This window comes from Lissotriton vulgaris, chromosome 6, assembly GCF_964263255.1.
Source record: "Lissotriton vulgaris chromosome 6, aLisVul1.2, whole genome shotgun sequence".
Lineage (NCBI taxonomy): Eukaryota > Metazoa > Chordata > Amphibia > Caudata > Salamandridae > Lissotriton > Lissotriton vulgaris.
This window is the reverse complement of record NC_141694.1, coordinates 1,692,864,527-1,692,878,143: the sequence shown is the minus strand read 5'-3', so window position 1 is coordinate 1,692,878,143 and position 13,617 is coordinate 1,692,864,527. Positions and strand designations below refer to the sequence as shown.

The 13,617-nt window shown below is 44.7% G+C and overlaps 1 protein-coding gene across 1 annotated transcript in view; it reads right to left on the bottom strand.

Moving 5' to 3' along the window:
* KCTD3 (potassium channel tetramerization domain containing 3) overlaps positions 1-13,617 on the bottom strand; it is a 319,588-nt gene that overhangs the window by 86,542 nt on the left and 219,429 nt on the right. The window contains exon 10 of the mRNA XM_086927901.1: positions 539-654. Within this exon, the coding sequence (XP_086784027.1) occupies positions 539-654 (116 nt within the window). The remainder of the gene's footprint in view (positions 1-538; positions 655-13,617) is intronic.

The window sequence follows — 13,617 nt, the reverse complement described above, 5'->3', positions numbered from 1 at the left end:
TCTTCTTTCTTAGTACAGGTGGTCCTAGTAAGGTCCTGGTTCCTGTTACCAGTGGTTACTGGTTGTTATCTTTGTGATTACCATTTTATGTTTTATTATTTCTTATTCTAGAAGTGCTATATCTGACTATGACAGGGACCCTTGTGGCCCTGTCTTGTGTACATAATCCCTGTGAATATTGCCCGTGCCAGTTGGCACCATGTATATGTGTGATTTTATCTGATGTGTTTTTACAATACAAAAGTTATTTTTATAATAACCTTGTGTGGAGTCTCTTCTGTGGTGTGCCTAGTATGTTGTTGCTGTTGTGCGCTGGCGCAAATGCTTTACACATTGCCTCCGAGTTTAGCCTTACTGCTTGTGCCAAGCTACCAAGGGGGTGAGCAGAGGTTATCTTGGCGTGTGACTTCCTTGCCCTGACTAGAATGGTGGTTTCTGCCTGGCTTTGGCGTCAGCCTTAGCCTACCAGAAATAGCCAGTTCTAACACTAAGCAATGTTGTACGCCCATACACATAGTGTAAAATACAATTTGTTTACCTGCCAATGTTGAGTCACCGCGTTCCACACTCCCACCTTCCCAGTGTGACTAGTAGCAACAAGCTGATTTCCGATGAAGAAGAGAGCATCCACGGGGACTCCAAGACTAAACATTCCTACAACAGAAAATAAATATTCATGATTTACCCACGACAGAGAGAAAGAAAACAAGACTAGTAACATCTCTCTTTCTAGAAGTGAAAGAAAACATTCTTAATGACAAGTCAGAAAGAAGCTGAGAGTCATGACAAAAGGCTATGCCAGAAAGGGACAAAAACAATTAGTCAGGCCTAGCAGGCCCAGAGGAAAGACTAAGGGGCATATGTAGGTAGGCGTTTGCGATTCGCAAACGCAGGAATTTGCAGAATTCTGGCGTTTGCGAACCGCAAACGGCGATTTGGTATGTAGGTGCCACATAGCAAAATAAGGAATCGCAAACATTGTGATTCCTTATTTTGCTCAAGCATTTAAGGAATCACAATTTTGAGATTCCTTAAATGCTATGTAGGGGTGCGTTTAAAATAGCGATTTGAGCTTAAGAAATCGCAAATTACCACCTACTCCAAGTAGATGGTATTTTGCGATTTCCTTTCAAAATGATTTTTTTTTTATTCAAAGTGCCATGTGGCGCACAGACATGCCCTTAGGGCATGTATGTGCGCCACATGTACTTACAGGCACATTCCAGGGGTGCAACAGGTGTCCTTTGGACACCCTGCCACCCTTGGAATTGAGATTCTCAAATTGAGATTTTTTCATAGAAAATTGCAATTTGAGAATGTATCCCCATTCATTCCTATGGGCCTCTTGGTCCATAGGAATGAATGGGGCACTCATTCCTTAATTGCGATTCGCAATTTGCTAATCACAATTATGGAATTTTTGAGATTATCAAAAAAATTGCAAATTTTTACCTACATTCCATTTTGCAATTCTCAAATAGCGATTCCTTAAAAATCGCTATTTGAGAATCGCAAAATGTGAATTACCTACATATGCCCCTAAGAGCCTGTGACAATTCATTCACCAGTAATAGTTATAATCATTCTACTGTGCCAGTTTGGTTACATATAATTATTATCAGTATTATTATTATTACTAGTAGTATTATTATTATTTATATTGCGCTCTATATACTATAAAGAAAGAAGAGGGAATGAGGGTCCAAAGTTGAGCCAAAGTTTAAATAGTGTGAAGCCAGGTTTTAAGGGATTTGAATACATGCGTAAATATCGCGAATGGCTCGGAGGGTGGGAAGTCAAGCTAATCCACAGTAGAGGTGCCGCTACCGAGACATGCCGGCCATCTGCTCCAGTCTTTTTGAACTAAGGGACCTTGAAAAGGTTAGCCACAGCAAAGCCTAGTGCTTTCTGGGGGAGGTAACTAAGTAGTTTATTCTGAAGAGGGCGCAAACCAATCTGGAGGATGGCTCTGTGGCCTATACAGATTGATTTAAATTGAATTTGATTTAGCACAGGGAGACAGTGAAGATAATGCAGACTAGCTGTAGTGGGCGAACCAGTGGTCGAAGTTAGGGTTTTTCTGAGGGGCACGATGTGCCCATAAGTTTTTAATTTAAAAACACCAGTAGCACTAACTAACAGAGGTTTTATAATTTATGACAGTGCTTTTTCCACTGATTAACTTAATTTGCATTTAATTTTCATCTAAACGGTGTGTTATTACATGTGAAGAAAACACAAGGAGATGATGAATGGAGCGCTGTAACTTTTCAGATACTCACCCTCAGTCAAATATCTGGGTTGAATCCATCATCGTTATTTAGCACATCTCTTCACCCCAGTTCAGACCCACCCATATGGAAATCAGTCTAGACCCTGTTTCTCGTGGGAATAGTCCAGCACGAACTACCAAGCCAGGGACCGGTTTAAGGGTAACACCCCCATTTCAGCCAGCCCAGCTTGAATCCAGTGGCAAAGTGAGCAAGGGACCCACTTCTGGGCATACCCTTTCAACGAGTGCTGAAACTTTTCAGACACTCATTCCCAGTCAAAGATCTGGGTTGAGTCCATCATTGTTCTTTAGCTCACTTAGCCACCCCAGTTAAGACCCAGCCATACACAAATCAGTCTTGACCCGGTTCCTCATGGGAACAGTCCACCCCAAACTGCTCTAGACCGGAAAGAAGCATTCTGGGACCGGTTTAGGGGTAACATCCCTCATCAGCCAGGCTAGCTTTAATTCAGAGGCAAAGTGAGCAGGAGACCCACATCTGGGCATACCCTGCCAATTTAGGGTGAACAAAGTAAATACAAGAAGATGATGGACGGAGCGCTGAAATTTTTCAGACACTCAACACCAGTCAAAGATGTGTGTTAAACCTATCATCATTTTTTAGCTCACTTATCCACCCCAGTTCAGACCCAGCCGTATGCAAATCAGTCTTCACCCTGTTCCTCATGGGAACAGTCCAGCCCGAACTGCCCAGTCAGGTCTTCCCTATACCAGAAACAAACATCCTGGGACGAGTTTTGTGGTAACCCAGATCTGCGCCTGGTGGTGAGTGTTTGAAAAGTTTCAGCGCTCCATCCATCATCTCTTTGATTCAACACAGATCTGTGACTGGGGGTGAGTGTCTGAAAAGTTTGCAGTGCTCCGTCCATCATCTCCTTGTGTTTGCTTTGTTCGCCCTACGTTTGTAGGGTATGCACAGAAGTGGGCCTCTTGCTCACTCTGCCACTGGATTCAAGCTAGCCTGGCCGATGAGGTGTTACCCCAAAACCTGTCCCAGGATGCTTGTTTACAGGGAAGACCTGGCGTAGCAGTTTGGGCTGGACTGTTCCCATGAGGAACAGGGTCAAGACTGATTTTCCTATGGCTGGGTCTGAACTGGGGTGGCAAAGTGAGCTAAAGAACGATGATGGCTAGAACCAAGATCTGTGACTGCGAAGTTTCAGCACTCAGTACATCACCTCCTTGTGTTCGCATTATATATGTAGTTACCTGAAGGTGAGAGACTGAAAAAAGTTATAGAATATTTTGTTTTTCAAGCCACACCTTTTACCACGCACCCCGGCACAGAGCATCAAAGTTCCCATACTTTTTTTGATGCACTTCAACCACTAGGAAGAACCGGTGGCAGAGTGAGAGCTTTGCAGCAGGTGTTTGAATATGAAAAAGATAATTTAGGAGGTATTGTGGGGCAACAACAAAGCATTACCGTAATCCAGCCTACTCAAAACATGACACCAGAGACTATAAATGACTATGAAGCAAAGGAAAGATTTTACATAACACTCGCATATGCGCAAAACAAGTGGACAAGAGATTGTTGACATGACTTGTGAGCAGAAGATCACTGTCCATGTCCACTCACTAATTGCAGACTATAGTTGCCCCCACCAGAACAGAGTTCAATGAGCTAAAATCCAATGGCAGTTGGGATTCCTTGAGTATCAACACATAACTTCTATTTTATTGCCATTAAGTTTCAGTGAGTTTGGCACAAAGCCAACTAGAAATGTCCCGCATACAACTGTGAAAAGAGGCCATCAGCGATGGTGAGGTATCAGCCATCAGACCAGCTTTCAAAAGCAGAGGCCAAGGCAGCCTTGATGATTTCACCCTACCTTGTCACCATCAAAAGAGAGAGAAATATACTTGAAGCAGCACGCAACACCATTTGTAACTTCTGATGGACGGACCTTTGTTGTGGTACTACAGTATGACAGGGATTCCACACTGCACCAAATAGCTACTGCCTGGTCCTGAAGAGATATAGGCAAATTAATGGACCTCATTTATTCCTAGTTTCCTTGCGTTCATACCAACATTGAACAAACACTGACAACGACAATATGTCTCGCCTACAAGAGCTTTTGGCTTTGGCAATGTTTTTGCACTGAAGCTAAAACAACTTTTTAAAAAGTGCTAAGATGCAGCCAGGGCTAATGCACTTTTTAATATTTTTGGTTAAAGTGCATTAGCTCTCGATGCGTCATACACCTTTTTAGGTCGAGCCTAGCGCCACGCGCATGCGCTGCTCTGCGAGACTTTATGTAAGGGCTTTCAAAATCTCACCAGATACTCACAAACGTTCCGCACAGGTGCGTGCGTGTGCTTAAGTGCTATTGGCATTTTCGTGCGTCTTTTTCACAAAGGCAGCATGCCTTTGGTTTAAGGCAGGTGCATGTCCCATCTTCCTTAACAAATGTAACCGCCCATGGCCTTTTGCTTACGGTTACGTGCAGCAGCAGCATAGGTTTTGATTAGTGCTTTCGCTTTGCTGCCGTGCTCGCTCGCCCCGCTCTTCTCTTGCGTGTTTCAGTATTTTCGTCGTCCCATTTTGCTTTCTGCACGAGTGTTGCGTGTTAAGTTTGCTTTGCTGTCACGAATGATGGCGTCCTATGCTAGATTTTCTTAAACTGCCGAAAATTCGGGAGTGCCTAGGCCATCCCTGGTTCGCAGTATGCAGTAGAAACACATATGAATTGATACGTACTATTTCATAGCCGCCTGGAGCCAGATTTTGATTATGAACAAAAGTAACATAAAATGACCTTGTAGTAGGATGTATGGTTTTAGCAGACTCTTCAGTAGCATATGGAAGCCAGCACTGTAAACACACGTTTAGAGAAACTAAAGAAACAGCGAGTCGTATTTTTTTCATAATTTAGACGTGCCTGGTGAATGAACAATTGACAGGTAACTGGAAGGGCCATGCCAGTAATGGAGCCTGTTGTTTGCCAGTGCGAATGCCAATCGGATCCAAGAGAGCATTTACATTTCAAACAAACGTGTGACTAGATCTGGTTTCTAGTAAACAGCAAACAATGGCCACACTGTAGAGACATTCCCACAAAACTAAAACACGGAAGTGAGATAGATGGCAGGTGGAGAAAACCACAGGTGAGCTGCACACCGCTGACGTCTCCTCTCTCACAATGTCATTATTGAAATGCGGTTTCAAAGCACAGGACAGAGAGAGGAAACGGGACCCAGAAGAAACATGCCCTTTCTGTTTGAAATGTAACCACGTCGAGGAGAATCTCCTGCCAAATGGGATTACGAGCAAGTGCAGAGGGGAACAAAGTGTGCCAACGAAATGCGTTACTGAAAACCGTGACTTGAAGAAATGATTCACAACCTCTCTTTCCTTCTTTCATTTAGTTGCTTCCCTGTGAAATGGATCCAAATAGAACAAGCCAGCGAGTGCTAACTGAATATAGACTAAGTGCTAACTGAATATAAACAATGGTTTTACAAAGTAACACAGTCATGAAACAAAATGCTAAAATAGTATTACAAAAAATGTACATTGCATTAACAAACATGTACACATACATATACGCAATTTTAGCTTAACATGTATTTCAATACACACAAAAAAAACATCACCTCCAACAGCATATAAATCTTTACACATGCAACACTTTATATTACTACACATAACTACATCGCTAATTAAGTAACCAATTACAAAATACTAAAAGCGAGACCTATTAGCTATGCCAATGCTTGTTAATTTATTTTCAGCAATGCTGCACAGCAGGCACGCTGCTATAAAGCATGGCTAAAAACATTGACAACGTTGGCAGTGCCATGCTTTATAGAAGAACAAATAGTTTCAAAGGCACGATCTACTGGCTTTCCCAACGCTTGTTGGGTACCGGCACAACACCCCTAATTCTGAATAATTTGGTTAGTCTACCCATGTATGAAAAAAAACAAAAAAATGACAGGCAAAAAATCCTATCATTTGAAGAAAGTCATTGTGCCATGTCTTAGCAAAAATATGCTTTGAAGCAGATAGCATATGTTGTCGCTTTAAAGGCAGTTAACTTTGGTTGTCACAAAAAAACATACATTTCACAGGAGATAAGCATTGACAAATCTAATAGGTCTCACCTTTGCAAGAGCAATTGACTTTGCCAATACATTTTAGCCATGTTGTACACCAGCATGGATGCTGTTCAGTATGGATAAAAGTTAGTGGGGTAAAAGAGAGTGGAGTGTTAAAAAGTGGAGCAGAGTACAGTGTTATTGAGTGGTGTGGAGTAGAGTGTCATCGAGTGGAAGGGTGTAAAGTGGAGTAGAGCTGAGTAGAGTGTCAGAGTAGAGTACAGTGTTGTGTAGTAGAGTTATGTAGATTGGAGTAGATTGTCCTAGCGAAGAGTGGCAGAGATTGGAATTGAGTGTTGTAGAGTCCAGTGGCATAGAATGTAGTGGCATAGAGAGTCATAGAGTGAAGTGGCATAGAGTGGAGTAGTGTGTCATAGAATATAGTGAAATAAAGTGGCATAGAGGGAGTTGCATAGAGAATCGTAGAGTGAAGTAGTGTTGTAGAGCAGAATGTAGGAGAGTGTTGTAGAATGGAGTGGTATAGAGTGAAGTAGATTGGCCTGGAGTAAAGTGGCATCAATTACATTAGTGTAGACTAGAGTGGCATGGCGTCAAGTGCATTCGTTTTAAGTAAAGTGGTATTGAGTGCATTGGCGTAGAGTGCAGTGACGTGGAGTATAGAAGTGTGAAGTGCAGTGGCATAGAGTAGCACAGAGAGCAGTGGCATAGAATGGTGCATAGTAGATTGCAGAGGCATGGAGTGCAGTGGCATAGAGTAGATTGTTTAAGAATAGAGTCAAGTGGTTTGGAGTGGTGCAGGGTAGAGTGCAGTGATGTCGAGTGCTTTGGCGTTGAGTGACATAGAGCTGTGTGATGTAGAGTAGAGTGCAGTGGCGAAGAGTGCAGTGAAGAGTACAGTGGAGAAGAGTAGAACAGAGTGGCGTACAGTGCAGTGATAGAGCGCAACGGTGTAGAGTGGCATACAGTGTTGCAGAGTAGAGTATAGGGCTGTAGAGTACAGTGGTGCAGAGTATTTGGCATAGAGTGCATTGATTTTGAGTAAAGTGGTGTTGAGTGCACTGGCATAGAGTACAGTGGTTTAGAGTAGAGTGGCATAGAATAGAGTGGCGCAGATAAGAGGCGCAGATTAGAGTGGCGCAGAGTAGAGTGCAATGGCATGGCGTGTAGCAATGTGGAGTGCAGTGGCGTGGAATGACGTGTAGTGTTGTGGAGTAGGTTGTTTCAGAGTAAAGTGGCGTAGAGTGAAGTGGTGCTGAGTAGAGTACAGTGGCATATAGTGCAGTGGCTTAAAATGCAGTGTTGCAGAATTGAATGGTACAGAGTGGAGTGGCATAGTGGAGTGGTGAAGATTGATGCTGGAGTGGTGCAGAGTGTAGTGGCGAAGAATGGATTGTGCATATTAGAGTGGGGTAGAGTGCATTGGCATAGAGTAGAGTGCTGCAGAGTAGAGTGCATTGCGTAGAGCGCAGTAGAATGGCGTTACGTAGAGTGGAATGGCATAGAGTACAGTGGTGTAGACTAGAGTGGTACAAAGTAAAGTGGTCTAGAGCTCATTAGTGAAGAGTGCAGTGTTGCAGAGTAGAGTGTTTAGTGCAGTGGTGTAGAGTAGAGTGCAGTGGCATAGAGTGGTGAGTAATGTGACATAGAAAGCAATGGTATAGAGTGGTGTAGAGTGCAGTGGCGCATAGTGTGGCGTAGTGCATTGCTGTGGAGCACAGTGGCATAGAGTGGTGCAGAGCAGAGTGACAAAGAGAGCAGTGCCAGAGTACAGTGGTGCAGAGTAGAATAAAGTGGCATAACGTGCAGTGATGTAGAGTGCAGTGGCATAAAGTACTGCAGAGTATAGTGGTGTAGAGTGCACAGTAGACTGGGAGTGCCTTGGTTTTGAGTAAAGTGGTTCAGAGTGCATTGACTGAGTAAAGTGGTGCAGAGTGAATTGACAGAGTGCAGTGATGCAGAGTGTAGTGGTGCACTGCAGTGGAGTGGTGCAGAATGGAGTGGCACAGAGTAGATTGTTTCAGAGAAGAATGGTGCATTTTAGAGTACAGTGGCGTAGAGTGGCATGGAGTAAAGAGCAGATTAAAATTGTGTTGACTTGATTGGCAGAGAGTGTATTAGCACAGAGTGGAGTGGTACTGTGCAGCGTACATTGGCGAAGAGTGCAGTGACAACGTGCAGTGTTGCAGAGCAGAGTGGCATAGTGTGGAGTGGGGTGGAGTGGTGTAAAGTGCAGTGACGAAGAGTGTAATGATGCACAGCAGAGTAGTGTGGGGTAGAGTGCATTGATATAGAGTGGTGCAGAGAGGCGCAGAGTGAAGTGGCACAGAGTGGAGTGGAGTAGAGTAGAGTGCAGTGACAGTGTGGAGTTGAGTGACGCGGTGTGAAGTGGAATAATGCAGTGTGGATTGGAGTGGCAGAGTGTGGAGTGGTGCAGAGTAGGGAGCAGTGGAGTGGAGCAGAGTAGACTGCAGTGAGGTAAAGTGAAGTATGCATGGTGTGGCGGCATACTTCCATTACAGACAATACATCTTGACCATCACCATTGCACAGGCATGCCGTTTTACTGATAAACGTATTTAGGGCACAAACAATAATGTGTGGAAATGTCATCATCAAGTGCATCATATTAAAATATTTGTTTCAAACAGACTCCTGAATTATTAAAAATGTCCTTCATTTGTGCTTTTCTAATTCTGATGTATTCTGAAATATCTTCACAGGTCAATTACAGACATTAGCAAGTATTTCCGGCTGCTCTTGCAGTAATGGAGAACTCACATGTTGGGAGGGAAACAGCTCCAGAGTTTCTAGTGTGACATCCTACACAGATCCTTGTACTGGGGTGAATGTAAGACATTGTTCTGCATTCTGTCCATCAACTGTGTTTTTTACAATTTTCACCCCGAGTGGGCTGGGTATGCTCAGACGTGAGTCCCAGGCTCTCCACATCACTGGAGTCAAGCTATCCTGGCTGAAGAAGGCTGATAGCCAGAAACCGGTCCTTGGATGCTTGATTCCGGTCTAGGAAAGACATGGCTTGGTAGTTCGGGCTGGACTGTTCCCATGAGGCACAGGGTCGAGGCTGATTTGCATATAGCCATTGTCTGACCTAGGGTGGTGTGGAGTGCAAAAAAACGATGGTTTTAGGCCCAGATCTTTGTACTGGGGTGAATGTAAGACATTGTTCTGCATTCTGTCCATCAACTGTGTTTTTTGCAATTTTCACCCCGAGTGGGCTGGGTATGCTCAGACGTGAGTCCCAGGCTCTCCACATCACTGGAGTCAAGCTATCCAGGCTGAAGAAGGCTGATAGCCAGAAACCGGTCCTTGGATGCTTGATTCCGGTCTAGGAAAGACATGGCTTGGTAGTTCGGGCTGGACTGTTCCCATGAGGCACAGGGTCCAGGCTGATTTGCATATAGCCAGTGTCTGACCTAGGGTGGTGTGGAGTGCAGAAAAACGATGGATTTAGGCCCAGATCTTTGTACTGGGGTGAATGTAAGACATTGTTCTGCATTCTGTCCATCAACTGTGTTTTTTGCAATTCTACACGACAGACACACATTTGAAGTACTTGTCAGTCAGTAAAAAATGATTGGTAATGCTGAAACCCCCAGATGTATTACTGTAATGTGTACGTATGAATATAACTGCCATATTGATCTTCAGATCGCCACTTGCACCATATTGATATGGCGAACAAAAGAAATAATGTGGCTAGGGTACTGAACATACCCTCTGCTTTTAAATGTTTAGCTGTAGCCCACCGTTAATTACTTGAACGTTGACATTCTGCCTTCGTGATGTTTCTATGCGTTCAGGTGTGCATATACTCCGTACATTAAAACTGAATTACAATAACCATGCAGCAGCAGGATGTAAAATGCAATATGAAGAAGCACAATTAGGGCGGAGCTAAGTGCAGTTCTTCAGTCACGGGACAAGGTACATACTCTATTCTTTGGGGTTCCAAACGGGCATGAATTTTGCTCTTAGACTAAACTAGATTAAATACATTTTATTTTGATTGATTTTGAATGTAGTTAAATAAAAAGGCATTATTGCCATAACTTTGCCTAAACAATTTAAAGATATGCATTAAAAGACGCAGTGCGGCTATTCAAAACATCCCTCCAAGCTACTGCAGTCAGGAATTCCCAGGGGAGAGATGCTTGCACATTGGGTGCGAGTGTGTGGAACTTAAAGGGGCACAATATTCAGGAGTCTGAGGCAATCTGGTCACTGGTGGTTCACTCCTTTAGGGTATTGGGAGCAAGGAGGCGGTTGGCCCACGAATGTCTTCTCGCCATTGCAAGTCATAGCAGCCTAGGTGCCAGCACCCAGGAGCAGCGTAAGTGCCAGCACCCAGGAGCAGCGTAAGTGCCAGCACCCAGGAGCAGCGTAAGTGCCAGCACCCAGGAGCAGCCTAAGTGCCAGCACCCAGGAGCAGCCTAAGTGCCAGCACCCAGGAGCAGCCTAAGTGCCAGCACCCCGGAGCAGTGTAAGTGCCAGCACCCAGGAGCAGCGTAAGTGCCAGCACCCAGGAGCAGCTTAAGCGCCAGGACCCAGAAGCAGCTTAAGCGCCAGCACCCAGGAGCAGCTTAAGCGCCAGCACCCAGAAGCAGCTTAAGCGCCAGCACCCAGGAGCAGCTTAAGCACCAGCACCCAGAAGCAGCTTAAGCGCCAGCACCCAGGAGCAGCGTAAGTGGCAGCACCAGGGAGCAGCGTAAGTGGCAGCACCCAGGAGCAGTGTAAGTGGCAGCACCCAGGAGCAGCGTAAGTGCCAGCACCCAGGAGCAGCTTAAGCGCCAGCACCCAGAGGCAGCTTAAGCGCCAGCACCCAGGAGCAGCGTAAGTGGCAGCACCAGGGAGCAGCGTAAGTGGCAGCACCCAGGAGCAGTGTAAGTGGCAGCACCAGGGAGCAGCGTAAGTGGCAGCACCCAGGAGCAGTGTAAGTGGCAGCACCCAGGAGCAGCGTAAGTGGCAGCACCAGGGAGCAGCGTAAGTGGCAGCACCCAGGAGCAGTGTAAGTGGCAGCACCAGGGAGCAGCGTAAGTGGCAGCACCCAGGAGCAGCGTAAGTGGCAGCACCAGGGAGCAGCGTAAGTGGCAGCACCCAGGAGCAGTGTAAGTGGCAGCACCCAGGAGCAGCGTAAGTGCCAGCACCCAGGAGCAGCTTAAGCGCCAGCACCCAGAAGCAGCTTAAGCGCCAGCACCCAGGAGCAGCTTAAGCGCCAGCACCCAGAAGCAGCTTAAGCGCCAGCACCCAGGAGCAGCTTAAGCGCCAGCACCAGGGAGCAGCGTAAGTGGCAGCACCCAGGAGCAGTGTAAGTGGCAGCACCCAGGAGCAGTGTAAGTGGCAGCACCCAGGAGCAGTGTAAGTGGCAGCACCCAGGAGCAGTGTAAGTGGCAGCACCCAGAGGCAGCTTAAGCGCCAGCACCCAGGAGCAGCTTAAGCGCCAGGACCCAGAAGCAGCTTAAGCGCCAGCACCCAGGAGCAGCTTAAGCGCCAGCACCCAGAAGCAGCTTAAGCGCCAGCACCCAGGAGCAGCTTAAGCGCCAGCACCAGGGAGCAGCGTAAGTGGCAGCACCCAGGAGCAGTGTAAGTGGCAGCACCCAGGAGCAGTGTAAGTGGCAGCACCCAGGAGCAGTGTAAGTGGCAGCACCCAGGAGCAGTGTAAGTGGCAGCACCCAGGAGCAGTGTAAGTGGCAGCACCCAGGAGCAGTGTAAGTGGCAGCACCCAGGAGCAGTGTAAGTGCCAGCCTCTTTAACTGAACCCTATCTCGACTCCTGCAAGATTAGTGGCAGGACATGGCTAGTGCCTAAATTGGATCTGGCGTCCAGGTGTTTGTTCTATATGTACTGAACAGGGATTATGAATAATAAAACTGGGAATTGGATAACCAGCAGGGAAGGATCAGAAGGGACGCACTTATCACAGTTCCGGTTGAACAATTGTTACTCAATCTGCATCTTCCAGTCATTGGAGAATCCAACTATTCGACACTGCGTCAAGCCACACTAGATGTTACAATTCTGCATCTCTTCTTTTTTTATGTTTAATAAGCTTTATTAAGTAAGTAGTAATAATAAAAGAATTGGTTATGAAACAATAAATATAGAAAAAAGTGTACAGACAAGAATTACAGAGTAGAAAGCTGTTTACATTTTAGTAATAATACGGGAGAGAAGGGCGGGAGAAAACGAAGAGAAATACTGCAGTTCTAAAACTGAAGATCATGAGAATAAATTATAAACATATCAAAAACTAAGCAGATAAATAAACATATTATATGACTTAAACCACTGTTATCATAACTTATCTTATTGTATCTTATCTTATCCAAGAGGCAAATAGAAAAATTCCAGAGCATGAGAAATGTAAACATTAATCAAGACGAGAACAAATTGTAGGGATGAAGAGATAATGAACAAAATATCTAAGGAGGATAACAATTCTCAGCACGTTTACATGAAACCTGAAGTGAACAATTAGTCAAGTAATTGGTTAAAGATTTCCAAAATAAGTCCCTGTTTACATAAGGTTGAACAGAAGAAGCAAATGCAGTGTCCAACCTGTGATAGTGACAAACATCGTTCCACCAGGCCTTCACTGATAGTTTAGAATAGAATTTCCAATTAAGTGAGATTTGCTGGAAAGCTAAAGCCAACATCAAATCAAATAAACCCTTATCCTGTAAGGACAACCCCACTGCGTCTCTTATTAACCAAACTATCCTTTGGTCACTACGAGTCTGATGATATTGTATTAATGGTGATTTTAATCATCATAAATTGTATTTGATATTTTTTTAAGGAATACAAACTAGCGCTTCTAGGCGATTGGAACATATATCTCTATGTTTCTAACTGCAATACTAGTTTGTACTGCCGAACCTGTCAAACACATCTATTTCGTAAGAGTCCATTATATAAAACACAATAATTTAGTTTTTTTCTCTGAAATCAGATTAGTGTGCAGCTAACAGATCACCGAAATAGACCTGGAAAGCCGAATCGTTTACTTTGAAACGAAGAGGCCTTCAGGAAAAGAAGAAAGTGAATAGTTCCAATAGAGAAAAAGTTCAAATACAATATTTTTTAACACAAATGTAAACAATAAATGTCCTAAAGATGATCTTTCATTCACACAGGACTCTAGAAGATACCTCGAGCAGAAGTCATATGTAGTTACACAGACTCGAGTAAAGATGCACCACAATGAACAATTTGATGACAGCTGATTTCCATGTCTG